The 25,693-nt window shown below is 45.9% G+C and overlaps 2 protein-coding genes and 1 long non-coding RNA gene across 3 annotated transcripts in view; all 3 read left to right on the top strand.

The window, feature by feature from the left end:
* Positions 1-25,693, top strand: part of LOC119131662 (lymphocyte antigen 75-like) — a 1,013,224-nt gene that overhangs the window by 18,476 nt on the left and 969,055 nt on the right. Inside the window, exons 13-18 of the mRNA XM_037266296.1 lie at positions 5,764-5,922; positions 6,034-6,122; positions 6,591-6,711; positions 6,785-6,820; positions 6,899-7,066; positions 7,303-7,422. Of these exons, the coding sequence (XP_037122191.1) occupies positions 5,764-5,922; positions 6,034-6,122; positions 6,591-6,711; positions 6,785-6,820; positions 6,899-7,066; positions 7,303-7,422 (693 nt within the window). The remainder of the gene's footprint in view (positions 1-5,763; positions 5,923-6,033; positions 6,123-6,590; positions 6,712-6,784; positions 6,821-6,898; positions 7,067-7,302; positions 7,423-25,693) is intronic.
* LOC119131778 lies at positions 71-3,254 on the top strand. Its single transcript, XR_005099711.1, has 3 exons — positions 71-92; positions 3,048-3,092; positions 3,164-3,254. It is a non-coding gene; the product is annotated as an uncharacterized LOC119131778 (long non-coding RNA).
* LOC119131763 (perlucin-like) lies at positions 18,544-19,087 on the top strand. Its single transcript, XM_037266472.1, has 2 exons — positions 18,544-18,693; positions 18,762-19,087. The coding sequence occupies exons 1-2, from the start codon at positions 18,550-18,552 to the stop codon at positions 18,867-18,869; spliced, it is 252 nt and encodes an 83-aa protein (XP_037122367.1). The 5' UTR covers positions 18,544-18,549; the 3' UTR covers positions 18,870-19,087.

Here is a 25,693-nt window from a genome sequence, read left to right as displayed (position 1 = left end):
AAGTTCAGGTGACTGCGCAAAATTGGATAGTGATGGAAAAGTTGAGACCACCAGTTGTACCGATGACTTTCGTCCATCCATCTGTCAAAAAGGTCAGAAAGTCACAACCTCTCATTTCCCCTTTGTCTTCTCATAGCTCTCTCATATTTGACCCCTCTCGCGTCCTTGCAGGCAAGGCCAGAGCTACTGTTCCGCTTCTTTCGGGTCCAGCATCAGGATCAGGTGGGTGTCCCAACCTGCAGCCCACATGGAGAATTTTGCTTGCTCTCAAGTGACTCGAGTCTCGCTTGCAGGCAAGAGTGCAAATTGCGGCTGGTGGCGGGAGAACCCCGCCAACGAGGTCGATTGATTAATTGTATTACTGAATAAAAGTAACTCGTTACCGGGAAAAGCGTTATGGTTAAAAAAAATCACATAACACAATACATGCACGTTTTTGCCTTAAACCTCAATCAATATTAAAATACATTTTGATATCGCCTCTTGAAAATTCTTCAGCGGTCCTGTTGTGACTACTGATGGAAGTGCGTCAGTCAGCATGTATAAAACACTGGCTCTGATTGGCTACAGGCCATGACGCAGCCTTAGCCAATTGCTTACTGACTTAATTAACCTGAAAACTCCTCACTTGCCTCAAGCTCTCCCACACGGCCTGCAGATGAAGGTGGCGCTAAAGTCCCCACACAGTGATAAACACAGTGATAAAATCGCTTTGCTTTTTCTTTTGGGGGGGGGGGGGCGGTCCGCCCCCCACATGACATAATAAATGCCGCCCATGTTGACTGCGCACTGAATTTCCTTTGTTCTTTGACATGTGCAAGAGTGCTTGAAATTATTCAGCATCTTGAAACTGGTTGACAAACATCTTGTGAAAAAAATTGCCTTGTTTATCTCTTGGGACAGTATTCTTTCAGACTAATAGCCCTAAATGCCCACCTAAATCTTGTCAGTTGGGGATTGTCAGCTATACAGGTGACTTAATCTGTCAAAAAGTGATATAAGGTTAAAGTCCCAAAAGTCCCAATGATCGTCGTCACACACACATCTGGGTGCGGTGAAACTTGTCCTCGGCGTTTAACCCATCCCCGTGTGATTTTGATCCATCCCCTGGGGGAGAGGGGAGCAGTGAGCAGCAGCGGTGCCGCGCTCGGGAATCATTTGGTGATCTGATAAAGGTGGCAATGCACTTCATGCCTGTTTGCTGAATTTCTGGTTTTCACCAAAGGTTGAAAAATGACCAAGGCAACTTTGCTGTTTCATCAGGATCGACCGATCATGAGGCAACATGTGACACAGTCAACGGATGGAGTCCTCACGGCTCAAACTGTTACAAGAAAATGAGCACAACCAACGGTTGGCTGGGGGCTCGCCACGACTGCTTCTGGGAGGGCGGCGACCTTGTCTCCATCACTTCAGAGGATGAGGAGAAGTTTGTGAAGAAGCAAATGGGCGACAAGGCGTTCTGGATCGGACTCTCCAATCTGGTGAGGCGGAAGCGCAAGTGGGCTTCCTACTGGTACTCCAGTGACAACCAGTATTGTTTTTGGCAGGTTTGCGACAAGGACTGGTGTCAGTTTTTTGAAGCGGCAGAAAAGGGGCTGACTTGGTCCGACACTGCTCTGACGCCGATCTACGCTAACTGGACCTCGAGTCAAGACGGAAGGTAAGAGAACACCTCTTTGCGTTCTGTGTCAAGCGAGATGCACGGGGAGATTTTGGAACCCCTTTCCAAAAATGGGTAAATATGTGATGAGGTTTAAAAGAGCTTTTGTTTTCTTTTTATCGGGAAAGAGGAAAATAAACTCCAAATTGGCACGTTTGTCAGATGTGCGTCTCTCGACTTTTCCCAACAGCTCCAATGATGAATCCTGCGCGTACGTCAACCAAGGTGTGCACGTATACAGTCAGCCCGGCAAGTGGAGACGTGGGTCGTGCGGATCCTCATTGGCGTACATGTGCAAGCGGTCGCCCAGCGGTAAGTCCACACGTCTGTTGCGATGTTGATGCTGAAAGGAGAAAAGCGCAACCGCGCCATCTTTCTGCAGACTGCCCGGAGGGATGGCCGTGTTCCTACAAAGACTTCGGTCACACTTACAGTCGAGTTGAGAGTTGAGTGGCAGCGACGCTTCTTTCTACACCCAAACTGCGTCGTCGTGGTTTTCTAATTAGTTTCTTTTGGCTTTCAGCTTCCTACTGCGACTCTGGTGAGTTCCTGTACAAGGACTCTTGTTACCATTTTGAGGGGAGGAATGGAACTTGGCAAGCGGCTGAAGATTTCTGCAAGGAAGAGGGAGGTCTCTTGGCCAGCGTCCACTCAAAGGTTGACGGACAGTTTTTGGCTGGTGAGCACCAAGACAAATTGACCATGCTAGCAATCGTCCCGCAATTTTTCCTCACAAGTGTTTGTTCTGCTTTCCTCAAGCTCACCAGCGAATAGCATGGTATTCTTGGCTGGGACTCAAGAAGAACAATGGCAAATTTGAGTGGCGCGACGGATCATCTACAGTAAGTGACAATGTGTGCAAGGGAGATCTAAAAAGTTGTCACTTTGCCCTAATGAAGCTGTTACGTTAGAAGGATAAAGTTGAAAAGTGTCATTTCAGCAGAACAAAGTTGATTGAATCTGGAAACATCGAACAAGAATGGTCTCCCTGTCTAGATTATATAGATTACAAACTGAAACTTGGAAGAGGTTGGAACATCGCAACAATTCTTATTGTGAGATAGAGCTTGTGAAGATTAATTTGAGCGATTTGAATCAATGAAGTGACTTTGAAGGAATGTGGTGGGAAGCCATCCGAGCAACTGCAACACCAAACACGCTCGAGTCATGTCCACTGTCGTCCGCAGGATGATGTCCCGTGGCATCTTCTTAAATATTCAGGTGACTGCACAAAATTGACTGGTGCTGGAGAAGTTGAGATCGACAGTTGTACTAGTCCCACTCGTCCATCCATCTGTCAAAAAGGTCAGAAAGTCACAACCTCTCATTTGCCCTTTGTCTTCTCATTGCTCTCTCATATTTGACCCCTCTCGCATCCTTGCAGGCAAGGCCAGAGCTTCTCTTCCGCCTCTTCCGGCATCAGCATCAGGTGGGCGTCCCAACCTGCAGCCCGCATGCAGAATCTTGTTTGCCCTCAAGTGACTCGAGTCTCGTTTGCAGACAAGAGTCCAAAGTGCGGCTTGTGGCGGGAGAACCCCGCCAACGACTTCTGCTACCTGATCAACGACATGGCCACCAAGACCTGGAAGGAGGCGCGAGACGAGTGCGCCCGCCGCAGAGGCAACCTGCTCGCCATCACCGACTTACAGGAACACAACTTCATACACGGTAGGTCGTCCTCAGTCTGCTTCGCTTTTTGGCGCAGCCGAAGTACTTAATGAAAGAATCCATCGAGAGACCACCGACTCACGTCAACATTTTGCCGAGTTTCTGTCATTCCAAAGGATAGACCAAAAATAAGCTTGTGACCCCCGCCAACAAGGACCCAACCCAGACGTCACCATCACTTCGTTTTAGTTAAGCGTTTTGGACTCGCATCTGTAAGATGCTTCAACCTTCTGTTCTGTATTTACCTTTGACCCAAAGGGCTTCTGCCAAGCGGTTCCTCTTTGTGGTTGGACGCCAGCGACACCAATGTTGAAGTCGGCAGCAAGCAGTCTGACGAATCCTCACGGAGTTCCGTCCTTTTGGGCGCAAGTGGGTCTAAAACCTGGCCGATGTTTGGAGGAAGGAAGGAGCGCTGAGCATCTGTGGTCTCCTTTAAGGTAACCCTGGTGACCCCCCCGGCCGACGCTGCAACTCCTTACTCCATGGCAAGGGCGGCATGGAAGTTGTCGATTGTGAGAAGAAGAGCGGCTACGTCTGCAGGAGAAGAGGTAAGACGAGATGCTCGGTACATTCTCCCCAACTTGCGTTATCAGCCGAGAGGACCAAAGTGGCAATTGTAAGGTTTTTGGTCTGATGTAAGTGGTAGGGGTGTAAATCGCGGGTTTTGTCACGATACGATATCATATCGATACAAAGGATCACGATACTATTATTGCCAATATCTTAAAGCCTGCTGTGATTCATTCACGATACATCACGATATAGTGCTCCACGATCGATATTTTTCTTTTTTTTCTTTTTTTTTAAATAAAAAATATAGAACAATATCCTGATTTATAACAATTCACACGCAAAATCAACAAGGTACTGCAAACTCTTTATTTAGGAAATTACAAGAGTATTGTAGTATACAAAGTGCTTATTTTAACACTGAACTTTATCAAATTCCTATATTTTTTCTCATATAAGTAAAGAAAAATGAATATTCTTTCTTTTTTTGTAATACCATTAACTTTAAAGTGCATTACTGAACTATTTATTTACAATAATTTTAATTGTCCGTTGAGCCATCTTTTCTTTGGAATCCAAAGTGCTTCCAAACGAATGACTTGAAGCCCAAAGGGGAGCGAATTTCCTTGTCTTCTTGGACACTAGCCATAGCACCAGCCCAGGAGCCGCGTAGTTGTCGGCTCCCCTTTCACGTGCCTGCTCTGCTCACAACACAGCACGCCGCGTACTGCTCCCGGAAAGAGGAAGCAAGCAACAATGAACTGGATTTCAAAATAAAGTCGCGTCTAATGTCCGAGGTCAAACACGGCGATATAAATCGATGTTTACGTTTAGCATCGATGCCAATACATCGTAGAGCATTATATCGATTAATCGATGTGTATCGATGAATCGTTACACCCCTAGTAAGTAGTGATGCAGGTGACGCAATTGGCTGAAACTGAATGAATAATTTTAGCAAAGAAGACAAAAAACTGTGCGTTATTACGTCAGAGTAATCCCAAAATGTTCCCTCAGGCATTCAGACATGTGCAATGACCAAAGGGTGGCACGGCTTCGGCTCCAGCTGCTACAGGAAGATGGAGACCACCACCGGTTGGCTGGGTGCTCGTTACGACTGCGTCTTGGAGGGCGGCGACCTGGTCTCCATCACCTCGGAGGATGAGGAGAAGTTTGCGAAGGAGCAAATGGGCGACAAGCCGTTCTGGATCGGACTCTCCAATCTGGTGAGACGGAAGCGCAAGTGGGCTTCCTACTGGTACTCGAGTGACAACCAGTATTGGTTTTGGCAGGTTTGCGACAAGGACTGGTGTCAGTTTTTTGAAGCGGGAGAAAAGAGGCTGACTTGGTCCGACACTGCTCTGACGCCGACCTACGCTAACTGGACCTCGAGTCAAAACGGAAGGTAGGAAGGTCACCTTTTTGCGTCCTGTGACGGGCAAGATGCACGGGGAGATTTTGGAACCCCTTTTTTAAAATGTGTGAGCACGCCATGAAGCACCTTTGTTTACTTTTTATCAGAAGATGGAGAAAAAAACGTAGCCCGTCTGTTGGATGTGTGTCTCGTTTTTCACGCTTTTTTTCCGACAGCTCCAACGATGAATCTTGCACGTACGTCAGCCAAGGTGTGCACGTAGACAGTCAGCCTGGAAAATGGAGACATGGCTTGTGCGGATCCTCATTGGCGTACATGTGCGAGCGGCCGCTCGACGGTAAGTCGACTCCGTTGATGTTGACGCTCAAAGGAGAAAAAGAATGCAATCAGGTCGTCCCCCTGCAGCCTGCCCGTTAGGACGGCTGTGTTCCTACAAAGACTACGGAATCGGCTACAATCGAGCGGAGAGTGAGTGGCAGTGACGCTTTTTTTCACACCTGCACTGTTTTGTTGTGGATTTGTAATCCATGTGTCTTGGTGGCTTCAGCTTCCTACTGCGACACTGGCGACTTCCTGTACAGGGACTCTTGCTATCACTTTGAGGGGATGAAGCGAACTTGGGAGGCAGCCGAGAGGTTCTGCGAAGAATGGAACGGTGGTCACCTGGCCAGCGTCCAGTCACTGGTTGATGGCCAATTCTTGGCTGGTGAGCTTCAAGACAAACTGCCGATCCCAGCTATCGTCCCCTAGCGCTTCACAATGTCTGACACGATGCTCTTCTTGTGTTAAATTTCCTTGCTTCTTTGATATCCTCAAGCTCACGCGCCATATGCAGGAGGAGTGCAATCTTGGGTGGGACTCAAGAAGAACAAGGACAACTTTGAGTGGAGCGACGCAACACCTACGGTAAGGGAAAAGTTTAGAGCAGTCTACAAAAGTTGTCATTTGCTCAGAATGAAGGTGTCATATCGGAAGCCAAATTTTACAGAACAATGAAAGTTAGACTTTGGCAAGAATGGTCACCATGTTACAAAAAGAGATAAACATTGAAGGTGTTAATCAGCTGAAGCATCAACAAGGACAAAGTTATGAAATGATGAGAATGAAAGTGAATGAAGTGAAAAATCAAAGTGCAGAATTTCAGAGGTTAAGGTTAGACATTTCTGAGAATAAAACGACTGGAAAAGTTCGAGTATGAAACTCAAGTTGTGATTTAACTGGAAGAAAATTGTAAAATGAATTCAAGTCAGCCTGTAGGAAAGGGTTGAGAAAATATTGATCAGTGGGAGGAAAAAAGGACTCATCATTTTGGAGGAAATGCGGTGGGAAGCAAGCCCAAACGCACCAAAGTCACTTCTGGCGTGTCGTCGGCAGGGCAACATTGTGTGGGTGCCAAACGGGCCGAAAGGGCGTGGTGGCTGCTCTGCCTTGTCGCCGACTGGTCAACTTGAGGATTGGCCCTGCACCGAAAGTCGGCCATTCATCTGTAAAAAAGGTCCGAAAATGACAACCAATCACTTTGCACTTTTATATGCTCTCTCATAACCATCCCTCTTCTTTTCTCGCAGCCATGGTCCAAGAGTTTCTTCTTCCTCCGCCGGCAGGTGGGCGCCCCACCCGGCAGTCGACATGTGGTCTCTTGTTGCCGGTTTGCCCTCAGGTGACTTGACTCTCGCTTGCAGGCTGGAGTGCAAAGTGCGGTTGGTGGCTGGACCGATCCTCCGACGACTTCTGCTACCTGATCCAACGCAGGCCCACCAAGACGTGGCAGAAGGCGCGAGACGACTGCCTCCGCCGAGGAGGCGACCTGCTCAGCATCGCCGACTCAAATGAACAGGCATTCATACAAGGTAGGCTGTCCGTCCGTCAGGGCTGTTGAATTCCCCCAATATGGGCAGAGCTCCAGACGTTACCTGCATTTGGTTAGGAGGACAACTTTTAATACACTTGAATCTACGATACTTCGGGATTGCATGTTGAGCAGTTGGTCTATCGTTGCTCCCCCCTGGAAGAAGCCGTCAGCGAGCAGAGCACCAACGAGAATGTTTCAAACTCTTGTTGCACATTTTACCATTTACCTTCAAAGGTTTGTACACTTTTCTGCCGAGCGCTCCCTCTCTGTGGTTGGGCGTGAACAACAACATCACGAAAGACGGGAGCGAATGGACTGACGGATCCCCGTTTGGTTACGTGCTCATGGACGGAGGTGGGTCAAACACCCAATCGATGTTTGTCTGAAATGTTGCGGAGGAATGGAGCTGAGCATCTGTCGTCTCCTTCCAGATGACCCCGGTGACCTCTCTGGAGCACCCTGTCTTTCCTTACTCACAAGCAACGGCCGCTGGAAGTTTGACGATTGCAGGAAGAAAAGGGGCTACGTCTGCAAGAAAAGAGGTAAGACGTGGCGACGCTCAGTGGATTCTCACAACGTGCTGACTCGAGTCTTTGGCTTTTGTCTTCCAGGAATCCCGGCAAAGCCTCAGCAGCCTCTTCCTGGTAAGTCTCTGAACGGTGACTTCAAACGATGCAAAACAAAAATGACATGACGATGCTTGTCTTTATTTTTACTTTACTTTCATAGCGTAAAGAATTCAGGCTGTAAGCTAATGAGGGTTATGCAAGATCAGCTCGCAGTATAGTGACTATACCATGGGTATTCTATTAGCTAAATAATCATCTGTAGCAGCACGAGTTGAAAATTGCACTAAGATATGTATTATATAAATATATTTATGCGCGATGCAGAAAAATGTGACATGCAGGGAATGCAGAAATGTGTGTGTGGGGGGGGGGGGGGGGCTGGGTGTGTGGGGGTGTGGGTGGGGGGGGGGTGTATAACCTCCAACCTGCCTCTGGAGACACCCCTGTCTAGAACAGCCAGTGCTTTGGGAAGTAGCCCTGCTCATTTGAGGTGATTTTAATGGCCCATTATTTCGGATTTTGTTTAAGAAGAATATGTTCGCCAATGTCCTGAGTTGAATGCACTTTTTCATTGGGGTGGCCGAGGGGGGCCCTGCATCAGCTGGGGTGGCCATATGACAACCAGGGATGTGGGGGTTGATGGTCAAGTGTACAATCCTCATAATTTCCTAAATGGAATTGTTTTATTTGACAAAATTTACTTGTACAAGATAAAATGTGCAAACCATCACCTGAATTCTTTAGAAAACACTCGCATGCTCGAGAAGGCTCCTTTGCTCTGGAGCGCCTCTGCGTGTGTGTGGGCGGAGGTGAGGGGCACAGAGCAGAGGCGCACCTATCAGTGCAGCGCCTCTGTTAATGATCACACGTGAAGAGACAGCTGTTAAATAAATACATAAAATAGCAATTCGAAATAACTTTTCTCCTGTCGCTTTGGAGGTCCTTTTGGTGCAGCGCCCCATTAGGTGGCGTACATTCTTGCTTGTTTGCTGAATTTCTGGTTTTCACCGAAGGTTGGAAAATGACCATGGGAACTTTGATGTTTCATCAGCTTTAACCCATAATGAGCCAACATGTGACACAGTCAACGGATGGAGTCCTCACGGCTCAAGCTGTTACAAGAAGATGGAGACCCCCAACGGTTGGCTGGGGGCTCGTCACGACTGCCTCTGGGAGGGCGGGGACCTTGTCTCCATCACCTCTGAAGACGAGGAAATGTTTGTGATGGAGCAAATGGGCAACAAACCGTTCTGGATCGGACTCTCCAATCTGGTAAGTGCAGGCTGCTGTTGGCTCGCTACTGGTAGTTGAGATGGAACCGCAAGCAAGTGGCTGTTGGCTCACTATTGGTACGCCATTGACAATGAGTTTGGACTCTGCAGAACTGCAACGAGACCTGGTGTCAGTTTTTTAAAGCGGGCGAAAAGAGTGTGACTTGGTCCTACACCAGTGTGACGCCGACCTACGCCAACTGGGACCCGCGTCAAGACCAGAGGTAAGAAGATCACCTCTTTGCATCCAGTGTCAGGTGGGATGCATGTTGATATTTTCGAATTGCTTTCCAAAATATGCGCACGTGACGAGGTTAAAAAAAAAAATATATATATATATATATATATATGTACATATATATACCGTAATATACAGACTAAAAGTCGCTCCTGAATAAAGGTCGCATTAGCCATAAAATGCACAATAACGTGAAAAAACCCCATATATAAGTCGCTTCGGAGCGTAAGTTGCATTTTGGGGGGAAATTTATTCGACAAAATCCAACACCAAGAATAAACATGAACGAGCAACAACAGGCTAAACCAGGGGTGCCCAAACTTTTTCAGCTCACGAGCTACTTTTGAAATGACCAAGTCACAAAGATCTACCCACTAAAAAAAAAAAAAATATGAAAAAAAAGTCCTACTCCCATTCCCTATGAAAGTGATACTTCTTACTATGGCCAGCTGCCCCACTCATTTTTATACCCTTTCTTAAGTTTAAGAGAAAAAACAGGGTTCTGACAATTGGAGGGAACTCGCGAGCTAGCGTGTTTGTGTTGTGTTGTTACCGCCGTTGTTTGTACACGCGTAAAGTGCGAAAAAAATAAAAATAAAATAAAAAAATAAAATAAAAAAGATTTAATATCACGCAATCGACCGGTTGATCGCGATCGACGTATTGGGCACCCCTGGGCTAAACGATAGGTATGCTAACGTGAAATAAACACAAACGAAGAGCTGAGAACGGGCCTGACGTAACATTAGGAGTTATTAAAATGAACTATTACATGAATAACACGTTTATAAAACCATCTGTGTCACTCCAATTCATTAAATCCATCGATCGTCCTTTGTCAACAATGGGTGCGCGCCGCTGACGGTGCTTGCACTTCAAAATATTCCACAGGCCCATATAACGATATATAAATTAGATATCAAATAACTATTATATAAGCAATAATATTATCAAACCATCTGTGCACTCTAAATCATTAAATCCATCGATCGATCAAATTCCTCGTCCTTTGTCAACAACGCCGCGTCGTTATTCCACAGATCTAGTATACAACTATATTGTAGCGTTAACAAAGTACAAGGAAAGACGTGGGTTTGGTAAACGGCTCTTTATTTAACAAAACAAACTTCCAGGCGTGTGGCGGTGTGGACTTCCAGGTGGAAGAGAGATCCATAGAATAGGACCGGGCGTGCGTAAAAGCCATGACCGAGCCCCATCCACCATCCCCTGACAGCCACCCGGCCGAGCGCCAGCCCTCGACTTTCATCCACGGAGGTGAAAGAGAGCTCCGTAGAGTAGGACCGGGCGTGCGTAAAAGCCATAATAGTTTTTCAAACCTTCTGTGTCACTTCAAATCCTTAAATCCTTCAAACTCTTCGTCCTCCGTGTCACTTAGAAACAAAGCCGCTAATGATGCCGGTAGTACGTGGGGCCCTTCGTCATCTTCGTCATCCCGTGATCAATCGTTGTCCTTTTTGTAAACAACCGCCGCGCTGCTGACGTCACTTGAAATTCAAATTACAGTGATCCCTTGCTACATCGCGGTTCATTTCTCGCGGTTTCACTTTTTTTTTTTTTTGTTGAAAATTTTGAAAAAAAAACATATAGGTCGCTCCTTATTATAAGTCGCCCACCCCACCCAAACTATGAAAAGAAACGCGACTTATAGTCCGAAAATTACGGTGTATATTTATAAATATATACATATAAAAAAGGTTTGGGTGAGTTTTCATCAGAAAAAAAGGGCAAAACCTCCAAATTGGCACGTTTGTCGGATGTGTCTCGCTTATACCGACGTTTGCCGACAGCTTCAACGATGAATCCTGCGCATACCTCAACCAAGGTGTGCACGGAGACAGTCAGCCTGGAAAGTGGAGACATGGCTCGTGCGGATCCTCATTGGTGTACATGTGCGAGCGGTCGCCCAAAGGTAAGTCTGCACGTTTGACATGATGTTTGAAAGGAGAAAAGCGCAACCATGTCATCTTTCTGCAGACTGCCCAGATGGATGGCCGTGTTCCTACAAAGACTTAGGTTACAGTTACAGTCGAGTGGAGAGTGAGTGGCAGCGACGCTTCTTTTGACACCCGCAGCGTCTCCTTGTCGTTTTGTTTCTTTTTTCGTTTTACACCTACTCCGTCTCGCTGTGGTTTTCTAATGAGTTTATTTTGGGTTTCAGCTTCCGACTGTGACTCTAACGAGTTCCTGTACAAGGACTCTTGTTATCACTTTGAGGGGACGCCTAATACTTGGCAAGCGGCTGAAGATTTCTGCAAGGAAAAGAGAGGTCTCTTGGCCAGCGTCCGCTCACCGGTTGACAGACGATTTTTGGCTGGTGAGCGTCAAGACAAACTGACCAATCGTCCCGCCATGATTCACAACATCGTCACAAGCGCTTGTTCTGCTTTCCTCAAGCTCACGTGCGAGGAGTTCAACCTTGGCTGGGATTCAAGAAAAGCACAGCCAAATTTGAGTGGCTCGACGGATCTTCTACAGTAAGTGACACGTTTGCAACGGAGGTCTAAAATATGGTCACTTATGAAGCTGTCATGTTGGAAAGCAAAACATTAAAAAGTGTCATTTTAGTAGAACAGAGTTGATTCAATAGGGAGGAAACATCTGACAAGAATGGTCTTCCTGTCAAATAGATTTGAATTTGTTGAAAAATGTCCTTTAGTTTGATGGCTAAGAATTGTGATATACAAGGAAAAAAAAACAAACAATGAAAGTGCACCAATCATTTTACAGGGGAACTTTTTTCAGACTAAAAATAAACAATTTAGGGTTTGGAAAGTTTCAATCTGAAACTCAGGTTGGAATATTGCAACAATTTCTGTTGGTTCTGGAAATGATGAGAATGGTGAGAAGAAAAACAGATTTGAATCAGTGAGGTGACTTTGAAGGACATTTTGCAAGAAGCCATCAGAGCAATTACAACACCAAACACGCTGTATCCTCCGCAGGACAACGTCACAAAGAACCCTACTCAAAATTCAGATGACTGCGCAAAGTTGAATGAGAATGGAGAAATTCAGCTTGAGGGTTGTACTGGCCTTCGTCCATCCATCTGTCAAAAAGGTCAGAAAGTCACGACCTCTCCTTTGCCCTTTGTCTTCTCGTTGCTCTCTCATATTTGATCCCGCTTGCAGGCAAGGCCAGAGCTTCTCTTCCGCTACTTCCGGCGTCGGCATCAGCGTCAGGTGGGCGTCCCAGCCTGCAGCCCACATGCAGAATCTTGTTTGCCCTCAAGTGACTCGAGTCTCGCTTGCAGGCAAGAGTGCAAAGTGCGGCTGGTGGCGGGAGAACCCCGCCAACGACTTCTGCTACCTGATCAACGCCATGCCCACCAAGACCTGGAAGGAGGCGCGAGACGAGTGCGCCCGCCTCAGAGGCAACCTGCTCGCCATCACCGACTCGAACGAACGCACCTTCATACGAGGTAGGCCGTCCACAGTCTGCTGCGCTTTTTGGTGCATCTGAAGTGCTTGATGAAATAATCCATGCGGAAGAAAGTTAAATCGAGAGACCACCGACTCGCGTCAACATTTTGCCGAGTTTCTGTCATTCCAAAGAAAAGACCAAAAATAAGCTTGTGACCCCCATGAACAAGGACCCAACCCAGACGTCACCCGCACTTTGTTTCAGTTCAGCGTTTTGCACTCGCATCTGTAAGATGCTTCAACCTTCTGTTCTGTATTTACCTTTGACCCAAAGGGCTTCTGCCAAGCGGTTCCTCTTTGTGGTTGGACGCCAGCGACATCATTGTTGAAGTCGGCAGCGAGCAGTCTGACGAATCCTCACCGAGTTCCGTCCTTTTGGGCGCAAGTGGGTCTAAAACCTGGCCGATGTTTGGAGGAAGGAAGGAGCGCTGAGCATCTGTGGTCTCTTTCAAGGTAACCCTGGTGACCCCCCCGGCCGACGCTGCAACTCCTTACTCCGTGGCAACGGCGGCATGGAAGTTGTCGATTGCGAGAAGAAGCGCGGCTACGTCTGCAAGAGAAGAGGTAAGACGAGATGCTCGGCCGATTCTCCCCAATGTGTGTCAACAGACACATTTTTTGTCGTACGTGAGCGTTGATGCAGATGACGCATTTGTCTGAAACTGAGCGCGTAATCCCCAAATGTGTCCTCAGTCGTTCAGACATGTGAAAGGACCAAAGGGTGGCGCCGCTTTGGCTCCAACTGCTACAAGAAGATGGAGACCACCAACGGTTGGCTGGGGGCTCGTTACGACTGCGTCCGGGAGGGCGGCGACCTGGTCTCCATCACCTCCGAGGACGAGCAAAGCTTCGTGAAGGAGCAAATGGGCGACAAGCCGTTCTGGATCGGACGTTCCAATCTGGTGAGACGAAAGCGGTGGAATACGTTGACTCTCCGCTGGTACTTAACTGTCACCTGCGATTGCTTTCGGCAGAACTGCGACGTGGCCTGGTGTCGGTTTTTTGAAGCAGGAGAAAAAAGACTGTCTTTGTCCGACACCGGTGTGACGCCGACCTACACCAACTGGGACTCGCGTCAAGATAGAAGGTAAGAAGGTCACCTCTTTGCGTCCTTTTGTTGTCAGGCGGAACACACAGCGAGATTATGGACCCCATCTGCGAATTTTGAGAGAGCACACGTATTGATGAGAAAGGAGGAAAAGCCTCCTAATTGGCACGTTTGTCGGATGTGTTTTTCCTTTTTCCCGACTTTTCTCAACAGCCCCAACAATGAATCCTGCGCTTACGTCAACCAAGGTGTGTACGTTGACAGTCAGCCTGGAAAGTGGAGACATGGCTCGTGCGGATCCTCATTGGCGTACATGTGCGAGCGGCCGCTCGACGGTAAGTCCACACGTCCGTTGCGATGTTGACGCTCAAAGGAGAAGAAAATGCAATCATGTTGTCCTCCTGCAGCCTGCCCAGACGGACGACTGTGTTCCTACAAAGACTATGGAATCGGCTACAATCGAGTGGAGAGTGAGTGGCAGCGACGTTTTTTTCCACACCTGCACTGTCTTGTGGATTTGTAATCCATGTGTCTTGGTGGCTTCAGCTTCCTACTGCAACCCTGGCGACTTCCTGTATAGGGACTCTTGCTATCACTTTGAGGGGATGAAGCGAACTTGGGAGGCAGCTGAGAGGTTCTGCAAAGAATGGAACGGTCACTTGGCCAGCGTCCATTCACTGGTTGATAGCCAATTCTTGGCTGGTGAGCGTCAACTGCCGATACCAGCAATCGTCCCCGAGCGCTTCACAATGTCTGACACGGTGCTCTTCTTGTGCTAAATTTCCTTGCTTCTTTGATATCCCCAAGCTCACGCACCATATGCAGGAGGAGTGCAATCTTGGGTGGGACTCAAGAAGAACAAGGACAACTTTGAGTGGAGCGACGCAACACCTACGGTAAGTGAAACGTTTAGAGCAGTCTACAAAAGTTGTCATTTGCTCAGAATGCAGGTGTCATATCGAATGGCAAAAGTTCCAAGTGAGGACAAATGTGACGAGAAGAGATAAACATTGAATGTGTAAATCATCTGGACCGTTACCAAGGACAAAGTTGTGGAACTATGTGTGTAGTATTGTAATTTACAAGTGTAATGCAGGTGGGGTGAATCAATGACCCGAGATGAAATAAGTTTACAAAATGTATTAAAACCAAAAAAGAATAACAGAACAAACAAAAAAGGACAGCAGGCAGCGGTATATGTGAACAACTGTAAAAAGTGTGTCACTAAACAATTAAAACTATGTTCTAATCCAACTCCTAAATTCCACATACCTGACAGGTTGTACACCCACACCCAGTCACTCACACACCACGCCTCGACCACCAATCGACCCTGTCAAATGAAAACACATTTACCACAAATAATCAGACCACAATACTGAAACACTAAAACGACAATTACCAGTCATGACCAAAGTCATTTTTGGCGTGTCGTCCGCAGGGCAACATTGCATGGGTGCTAAACCGGCCAACAGGACGTGGTAATTGCTGTGCGCTATCGCCAACTGGACAAGTTGAGGACTGGCCCTGCACCAATATTCGGTCATTCATCTGTAAAAAAGGTCCGAAAATGAAGACCACTCACTTTGCACTTCCGTGTGCTCCCTCGATCTAAGAGTGCTAATGAGTCCTCTCTTTTCCTTGCAGCCAAGGTCCAAGAGTTTGTTCTTCCTCCGCCGGCAGGTTGGCGTCCCTCTCGGCAGTCGACACGTGGTCTCTTGTCACCGGTTTGCCCTCAAGTGACTGGAGTCTCGCTTGCAGGCTGGAGTGCAAAGTGCGGCTGGTGGCCGGACCGATCCTCCTCCGACTTCTGCTATTTGATTCAACGCAGGCCCACCAAGACCTGGAAGGAGGCGCGAGACGACTGCCTCCGCCGCGGAGGCGATCTGCTCAGCATCACCAACTCACATGAACAGGCCTTCATACAAAGTAGGCTGTCCGTCTGTCAGGTTACCGTCAGGGCTGTTGAATTCCCCCAACATGGGTGGAGCTCCAGACGTCACCTGCATTTGTTTCCTCGGACAACCTTTAACAATTAGTCATTCAAATCACGTGCATGTTCATCAATACTACCAATGAGCAGTTGGTGTATCTTTGCTCCCCTCCCGGAAGAAGCCGGCAGCGAGCAAAGCACCAACAGGATTGTTTCAAACGCTTGTTGCACATTTGACCACATATCTCCAAAGGTCTGTACACTTTTCTGCCGAGCTCTCCCTCTCTGTGGTTGGGCGTCAACAACAACATCACGAAAGACGGCAGCGAGTGGACTGACGGATCCCCGTTCGGTTACGTGCTCATGGACGGCGGTACGTCAAAAACCCAACAGATGTTTGTCTCGGAGGAACGGAGCCGAGCATCTGTCGTCTCCTTCCAGATGATCCCGGTGACCTCTCTGGTGCACCCTGTCTTTCCTTACTCACAAGCAACGGTCGCTGGAAGTTTGACGATTGCAGGAAGAAAAGGGGCTACATCTGCAAGAAAAGAGGTAAGACGTGACGACGCTCAGACGATTCTCACAATGTGCTGATTCACATCTTTGGCTGTTTTCTTGCAGGAAACACGCCAAAACCTCCGCAGCCTCATGACAGTAAGTCGTCTTAAACAGTGGCTTCAAACAATCCTAGGCAAAAATGACCTGACAATGCTTTTTCAGGCTTTAAGGAGATCCTTGTCTGCAACAACGGTTCTGCTGACCTCTTTTGTGAGGGTGAGGGTCAGGAGCAAGGCCGCATCAGCATCCAGTCCGCCTTTTACGGTCGTCAGCGTGACGACGTTTGCTTGGTGGACAGCTACTCATACGACGACGGTAAGACCTGAGAAGCCACCATTTTGATGCCGCCAATTAAGGCATTTATCCGCCTACCTCTGAAGGCTCATTCAACGTGTTTTTCTTGTTCTCCTCCTGAAAGTCTCCAAAGAACTTTGGCATGCGACAAAATGTAATGAAAATGAACCAATGCTTAAAAATCGTTCAGATGCCAAAATTAGTCTATATGCAGAAACGCTCATCGGGCAGAAACGCGCTAGTTTGGTTCGACTTTGTCTTGGTGAACTCATTCAGGTGCATCAATGCTCATCAGGCCCACTCAGACTCACCGGTGTGTTGTAACTTGCAGAGTACTGCGCAGTGGAAGGCATCCTCCCTCGCTACAGGAAAATGTGCAACGGCCACCAAAAATGCCACATTGAGCTTTTGGAGGACGATTCCTGCCCTGCCCCCTCCAAATATCTGGAGATGGTCTATAGCTGTGAACACAAAGGTGGGCTTTGCGTCTCGTGATCGTCTGCTCTGCAATCCCAAGAAACAATGCAAGGAGTCCCACGAGGGGACAGATGGGCAGATTTTTATTTTATTTGGCCTTTAAGCATCCGTTCCAAATGAAAATGACTTTTGGCTGTCCTCAGTATGTCTTGACAGTCTGGGCATCGCGGACGGGAGCCTCGCAGACTCTTTCTTCAAGCTCTCCTCCTCAATGGAAGACGCAACCCCAGAAAAAGCCCGCCTCAACGGGGAGTCCTGCTGGAAGCCGTCAAAAGATCGTACGCAGATAATTGACAGCTTGGCACTGTGGTCTCCTGAGCGTTCTAATGTCTTGTCCCCTCCAGCCGTCGGTAGCTGGATCCAGGTGAACCTTGGTTACAAGAGAAAGGTGACGGCGATCGTGACCCAGTGGTGTGATAGCGACAATACTCGCTCCTGGGACATCCAACTTGAGATGAAGGTGAGCGTTGATCGGAGGAAGTGGACCAAACACCCAAACGGGAAGGTGAGCACAGGGCTAATCAGGTCAACCGCAACCTCATCCTCCAATCTTGTCACGACACACAAGGAAACGTTCTATTTCTAGTTCATCGGTGGTGGGACTCATCTGCTTGAGACGCCCGCGTTCGCTCAGTACGTCCGCATTCTGCCGCTGGAGAATCGTCCAGAATTTGGCCTCCGCTTAGACATCTTGGGATGCGCACATGACGGTGAGCAACACAATCCACCGCTTTGGTTGCCGAAAACAACAAACCCAAAACATGCGATGAGCTCGTCTTATGTCCGACAGATGCGATGACCTGCGCCAGACAGTTCAACAGCCTCCACTTGACCGATTCGATGACGTGAGTCACACCTGACACAAGGTGACGATGACCGCCTGTCGTCAATTTCACAATGTGTGCGCGACTTCTCCAGGTTCTACTGTCCACCAGGCTGTGCCAAACCCTTTGTCTTTGGAACATTGGTCTACTCTGAGGTACATGAGTGCCTGAGCCACTGGTCAAGTTCTTGTATGTGACTGCAACTTTGTGTAAACGCAGAGCTCGCACATTTGCGCCGCCGCCATTCACGCTGGAGTCATTCAGAATCACATTGGAGGAGATTGTATTGTGATGCGAGCTCCCAAACAGCAAGTCTACACGGGCTCCACTGGGAACGGGATCATCTCCAGACAGTGAGTGGCCAACTTTCACAGAAAAGTCCCATGAAGAGTCACCAGCTAATTACCGCTTTCCTATCTGCAGTTTGGACGACCCACTGGGTGTGTCTTATACGTTTGCAGATGGGGGTGAGTTCAAAAACCATTTCTTTATGTCACGCCAACTGTCATGACCACTAAAACTCACACGGGGTCTCGCCTGCAGAGCCCAGATGCTCGGCACCTGACTGGGAAGAGTTTGCGGGATTCTGCTACAAACCTTTTGACGACGAAAGGAACTGGGCTGATGCTCAACAAGTCTGCCGTGGTTTTGGTGCCGAACTGGTATCCATCCGCACCGAGGTCGAGCAGGCGTGGGTGAAAAATGCCTCCAGCTTTGGTGCGCATCCCAAACGTTAATTAACAGTCTCCGTAGAATAACTCGATGGGTGCAATACCTGAGAACTGGATGAGAGCTCTGTTCCCATCCATCCTCTGCAGAAACCAGCAACATGTGGACCGGATTGAACGACCTGGCGCTTCCCGGCATGTTCGTGTGGTCGGACCGCCAGAAGGTGACCTTCACCCACTGGGTCGCAGGAGAACCCAACCAGCGAGTTGGCCTCGGCAAGCACTGCGTGGCTCTGTTACGGCAGGTGGGTGCCCAAAAGAGCATTTGGAAGAATACCTATGCGGTCCACTGAAACTGATTGTTTTCTTTCAGACTGGAAGATGGGAGCTAATGTCTTGCGCCCAAGTCAACAGCTTCATGTGCAAGATGCCCACAGTGCGCTTTCCAATGACCTCATTGAAGCCACAGGTAGCACAGTAGATCATCCACCTTGGTGACAGCCTCGCTGTGTCAGTTCCCAATGGCTCAAGACCAATCGATGCCCATGGAGAAATTTGACAATGGCGCCCCCCAAGCAAGTCATCGAAGAAGAAGATTTAATGCCCTCCCAAAATTGTAATCAGAACACATCTGCATAAGTGTGTAGCATTTAGCTTAGCCGTTATTAGCCAACTCGATGACGTGTCCGGATGAAATGTGCACAAGCATTCTATGTTCACTAACACTCGACTCTACTTGGGGCCTGTTTGTCCTTCTATTCTTTTTTGCGCGCTTGACAACTCTGACTGCCTTTTCGTAAACAGTTACTCACTGAAAGAACACTACATATTGTACAGAAATCCCAGTGCTTTCAAAGAGCCCAATCGTAAGAACGTGACAGGCAAGAATAGTCTTGGAGCTGGAATGAAAGTCCAAAGTCGGTTACTGGTATTGTTCTTTGTTTTGTTTTATATTCATGTCGTGTTGTGTTGTCTTGTCGTAATCGCCCTTAGAAAAGGGTGCCCAGACTCGACAGCCTTTTGTTTTATTCTGGTTAGAAAAAAACAATATATATTTTATGATTACAAATAATGAATCAACAGTGAGCTATGTTACTGCCAATGATGTCTGCAATTGTAGACAGTATTTCACTGGAAGGGTAATTCAGTATTTTCCATCAGTACTGCAAGTACAAGTCACTGTATATATCATGTAAATTTAAATCCAGCATTTTGATAACTGATGGCAGTTTTTTACTCGATCGCTGCTGTCAGAAAAATTGTGTTTTTCACTTTTGTTGTTTCTACGGTATGTTACTACATCTACAATTCACTGTATACAATTCATGTATTATTGCATTTTTGATTACTGATTGCAGAAGTGATTTACTCAATCACTGCTGTCAGAAAAATTTTGGTTTTCACTGTCGTTTGATTTTTATTAATTTCAAAATAAAAGAAACTGATTACGATTCTGGTTTTTTTTTTTTCTACATTTTTTGACTGATTCAAACCATGCCAACTAAACTGTTCACTTTACCCCGACCACAAACTCTTGCTAAATTTAAAAACAAAAGGAAAATGCTTTAAATGATCTCTCAATGAATTGGGTTGAATTAAATTTGGTTGAATTAAACACTTGTGCCCCTGTCTGGGACTGTTTAACAAATCAGATGAAATAGGTAGTATTTGAAAATAGACCTACATATTTGAAACACTCTCGACATCAGAGGCTGTTTGACAAAACAAATACTCAACAAGCACCTATTCATACAACTTGGAAACACTTTTATTCCTGTGGCCTCGAGGAAAAAGAAAAAAAAAATCATAAAATTGGTTCCTTCTGACACTGACAAAAACACACACACAGTATTGTTTTACATCATATTTGAGACATCAAGGGCTGGTTGCAGGGTTGTGAAAAACAGACACTTGACCAAATGCGGTGGAGGGTTTTGTCATTATACCGTTCAGAACCGATTATCATTCTGCCGACTAAATCGGCCTTATATACTAGCTCTTTTCAGAATATTCCACATCAGCCCAAATCAGGATGAATATTCTTTTCGTCTACATAGATACAAGCTAGTGTGCTTACACTGTTTGTCCACTAAGTAGAGCTGTGATTTCATCTAACCCTCAATTCTTCTTGCCAATATGTCCAGTTGTGCCCCAAGTGTGGTGAATGAGTGTTTCTTGGGTACCAAAGGAAGGATGGGTTTCATCTGCTTTCGCTCCCGAGTTCCACCAGGGGCACACCTGTACATGTTAGCCCACATGATCTTATATGGGCTGGAAGTGGGCAGAGGCGTAGCCAAGCCGGGGCGAGCCGGGGCGGCGCCCCGGTTAGGACTCCCTGCGCCCCGGTTGAAAAACATCGAGCTTTTTTGATTCTTCATTTTCATGCCGTTTTTTTCTTTCGGTCTTGCGCGAATGTGCTTGCGCTATTCTATGTGCGCGATGTTATCCATTCACCGTTTGCCTCCCAGACCCGGATGTTGTTTTAGCGATCAGCGAACGGCGTGGGTGATGTTCGATTTTTTTTCCTGTGGGCGTGCGCCCCTACTGGAAAAATTCCTGGCTACGCCTCTGGAAGTGGGCAAAGGTACCGGGTTCCACATCGTCTCCATCTTGGATTTGTGGGCATTTCGAACTGGGTAAATGCGGTGGGTGCAATAAGGGGAGTGTCTGAGCGAGGTGGGCATGGGAATTACCTGGCCTACACACCAGGCACCTTTTTCCAATCAGCAGCTACTGGAGGGCAGTTTCAGCAATGTGCTGGTGCAGAATGTTTGCATCGCTCTTTTCCATGTGCATTGTAGTTTTTGAGCTCACTTCTCTCATGTACTAAGTGATGACTTTTGTATGTTCTGTGCGCTTATGGATTTTGTTTTTTCTTCTTCTTCTTGCCACCGTAAGTACATGTGACTCTTTTGAATTGTTTGTCTTGTGGTAACGCCTTACGTTATCCTTTTGTCGTTTTGTCTAACCTTCTGCACATCCTCGCCTTTTGTTATTTTTCAAATTTTTTTTCATGCACCCTTGTTTAAACAAGTATTTTCCAAATTGGATCAAGTCTTCAGTCACCTGGCATTGCCGTTGTCCGAGCATGTGACTGCACCTGAGCCACCAAAATCAGTGGAGCCCTAAATGGGCAAACACAAATGGATTGCATATAATTTGTCCTGTGGGAGCGCACACAAGGACTATTCAGATCCCTAGTTCAAGCCCATATAGTCAAATACACACGGGGTGCCTCGGTGGGTCAGACATAAATGCCCATTCGGAACCCACCTAAGACCTAGTTGGAAACCCATACAAGATCATGTGGGCTAACACAGGTGTGCCCCTGGTGGAATCCAGGAGCAAAACCAGATGTAACCCATGCTTATATGGCCATGTTGAAACCCACATGTTGGAAATGTTGGCTGGATACCAGTATGTTCAGCTTTTGTTTACTTTACATTGCTAAAGTTTTATAGTTGTTATATATATAGTTATAGTTTCTGAACTCATATATAAATTGATTTATTCTTATTTCAGTTAATTAAGCAAAGGTTTCATGTTTTTATTTACTTTTTTTTTTTTTTATGTTTTTGTCCCTTAACTTCTCTCTGTTTCAAAATTCAAATAAATACTCAAAGGCAAATATCTCCCGGAGAAAAGTCATCTCAACCATTAAGCACATCCAATCATTTTTAAATCTGTATTTCAAATCAATATTTATTGTAGAGGAGGAAAGCGGAATCTGTGTAACAAGCTAAAGAGCATCTGTACCAGACCCAGATAGCAAAGGTTATCATAAAATACACATTGAGTTTGGGTGGAGATGGGTTCAATGAATAAAGATGGAAAATGATTGCTTCTCCTTGGGTGCCCGGATGTTGTTTCTGAATTCTCAGCAGCTAGATTTGTTTTATGCTGAATTATTTTACAAGTGTGTACACTGTGTTGGGAATTTCTATCCTGAAAATATTCAGTCTCACAAATTCAGATTCAAAGTCCGATGGAACAGATTTACTTCCATATACCCCTACCCTCTTTGTATACCACAAGTAGGCTACCGCCTCACTCATACATGTTGATGATTTTGAAAGGAAAATAATTTTATCGAAAAGACAAAAATGAGCTCCTTTGAATAAGTCCTCTAAACAGACATTTCAAATTTGAATATCAGGAACGAAACACTAAAGAACAATATAATATTCAGACCCACTATGGTTAAACTTTCTTTTCATCAGTCAACTGTGAACTTTAAAGAGTCGCTTGCGTCGTATTATTATGATTATTATTATTGTTGTTATTATTATTATTATTATTATTATGTATACTCATTATTGAGAGACAACTGATTAATCGATTCTTACTTCTGCATACAGTGCAGTAATCACATCCGGCGTAGCATTGCCGCATTTTCAGAAATGTTCAAAAATACAGACATTCTTAAGCAATGGCTCAAATATTGAGTATTTCCTTTTTGAAAATGTACACCCACATTTACTTCACTGCTTTTATTTTTATTTTTTCACTTTCATCATGACCTCACTTTTTAAGACCTGTTGTTCACCGCCTCAATCTGCTTTTCAGAATTTATATGCTGTGAGAGATAAGGACCAAGGCTAAGATATGATCTCTCAGTAGGTTGGAATGTATTCACCTCTGCCTTATATCAAGAGGTACTAACATAACATGGCCATTACCTCCTGAGATATACGTAATCTTGGGTTTACAATCATAGACTGACTCATTAAGTAATGAAGCTTCTTGAGTGAACAATTTTACCAGTAAACAGAAAAAAAGCAGTGAGATTATACGTAGACAGCATACCAGATTTCCATGGATACAAGGGAGTAACTTGGCAACCATTGTGCTTGTGTGTCGTCTTAGAAATGTTTCAGGGCCCTTACCTAGAATATTAACAGCCTGTTGGATGTTGTTACTTGTCAATGTAGGAAACTTATCATTGTGAGAAGTACCCCAAAAAAGTGGACAAGAACAGTGAATTCTGATAATAAGGTATATTTGATGAAATGTTTGAGTTTGATTTACTGCAGGTTATTTTAGTGAAAGAATACTGAATACAATTGAACTCCATGTTTATAGAGTGACTGTCTGCATGCAACCATGTTTTAGTAAGAAACAATAAAAAATATCAAGTTGCAGTACTTTATTATTTGATTTGTTTGATGTTTTCCTGTTATACCGGGACATTATAGCATATACTGCAGATTCTTTTGTTCAGACAAGGCTTGTCTGAACAAAAGAATCTGCAGTATATAATTACAAAGACATGATGAATCTCATCGAAATAACAGGACATTATAGTCATATTATTTTCATTTTCAGAAATACGCATATCTATATTTTCTGTAAATATTTTATTGGCTAAACAATTCCCATTAAGCTCACATATCACATTTTAAGTTTTACTCATTCCGTTGGGGTTTCTATAAAGTGGAACGGTGATGCTTTTGTCTGTATTCCTTGTTTTGATAGCATTACACGTCCCTCTTTCATACTTGTTCTGAGGTGCGGTTCAGAGCTACTGAGATACTGAGATAATGAGATACTTCGCACCCCACTCCCTCTAGGCCACAAGATGTGCACCTATCTTTTTGGTCAAACATATTTGCAGTCTTTTAGCAAGTTAGCATTTACTTGCACCGCAAACTTTTTGATTGATTAAAAGATGTCAACGGCAGAAGACTTGACCATAACACGTAACAAAATAAACTCCCTCACAATATTTATGAACACGTCTTGTAAACAAGCACTGCAGTCAAGTTAACCAGCAAGCTAGCGAGAAGCCAACGAATGCATTTAACACACTGTGTTCACCAACAATACCTTCGATACAGTTCTTCTGAAACAACTACTCAAAATACACCCACAAGTGAAAACAGAGCCCACAGCTCTAAAATAAGCAGAAAGACTGACGCTAATGCTATGAAAACGAGTGCATCATAGATACGCAATAATAAGAAAGTGAAGCACAGTTCATTATTTTTGTGTCATCTCAATGACAAAGTCTTTCGGCGAATCCTTCTCTATACTGACAAAACATTTTTGAAGATTCAAGAAGATTCAAGAATTTTTATTCGCCATGTTTGGGCGTGCCAAACAAGGAATTTGACTTCGGTACATCACAGCCTCTGTTCAACATTTAGGTGTCTAACAACACTCAAGACATGTGAAAAATGACAAATATTCTCAAACATCCCCTGATCGTAAACTCCCAGGAGGGCAAGGAAAAACTCAAAACTCCAACTAGGGGAAATGAGAAACCTTGAGAAGAGACCACAGATGGGAGGATCCCTCTTCCAGGTTGACCAGGTTGCAATGGATGCAGAGAGGACACAGTACAAATAGTGTAGACCAGGGGTGTCAAACTCATTTTTTTCGCGGGCTGCATTGTAGTCATAGCTTCTTTCGGAGCTAAAAATAAATCAAAAATAATAGTAATAAAGATATTTACTGTTTACTCTTGTGCTCATGCCCATTTCAAATATGTACTTTTTTTGTGTATGTTGTTTTTACTTAAGTAGAGGAGTGTACTTCTATTCCCGGATTTTCTTAAACAAGTACTTCTATGTGTGCACAGAGTACTGACTTACTTTATTAACTTGTTATCAGGGCTGAAACTGTTTTGATGTCTTCTTGAGGAACTCCTCTAACATGTTGCTTTTCTCGTTTTATCAGATCAAAATATTGACTGTCACGTGTAAACAGAGGAGGAGGTGGGGGTGCCAGTAGGTTTCCTGGGAACTTTCTTTGTTGGTCTTGTGCAACAGTGCAAGGCACTCCTCGTCTTCTCCGTGTCAAGGATCAATATGTGTTTTTGGCATACAGGGTGATGATGATGTGGCGGGCTGTATCTGTATTGGGTTTGATACCTATGCGTTTAGACTCGGGGTGTCCAAACTTTTTGCAAGGAGGGCCATATATAGTAACGTGAAGGGGCCCGGGGGCCAATATTTGTTGTCGCTACTCTCCCGCGGGGGGGGGTGTTAGTAGGACGTCCAACCCTGCGCGTACCCTTCTCTTCCGGGGGGGTGGGGGGGGTGTTAGTGGGACGTCCAACGCGGCGCGTTCCCTTCTCTTCCGGGGGGGTGTGTGTGTGCTAGTGGGACGTCCAACGCTGCGCGTTCTCTTCTCTTCCGGGGGGGGCTAATCGGACGTCAAGCGCTTTGTGTGGCGGGCTCCATCTACTGTGGAAACTGAGAAGTGCTCAAGCTGTTGTGCGGGCCACATTCAATTATGTTTTCAGAATTTGCTGCGGGCCAATAAAAACTGGACCGCGGGCCGCAGTTGGCCCGCGGGCCGTAG

Source organism: Syngnathus acus, chromosome 12 (assembly GCF_901709675.1).
Source record: "Syngnathus acus chromosome 12, fSynAcu1.2, whole genome shotgun sequence".
Lineage (NCBI taxonomy): Eukaryota > Metazoa > Chordata > Actinopteri > Syngnathiformes > Syngnathidae > Syngnathus > Syngnathus acus.
Note: the sequence above shows the minus strand (reverse complement) of the source record. Positions and strands in the feature narration are given on the sequence as shown.

Excerpts from the sequence above, each read along its gene's own strand:
- LOC119131763 (XM_037266472.1), top strand. The coding sequence starts at position 18,550 with ATGTGGACCGGATTGAACGACCTGGCGCTTCCCGGCATGTTCGTGTGG. Across the intron at positions 18,694-18,761 it reads GCGTGGCTCTGTTACGGCAG|ACTGGAAGATGGGAGCTAAT; the intron begins GTGGGTGCCCAA and ends GTTTTCTTTCAG.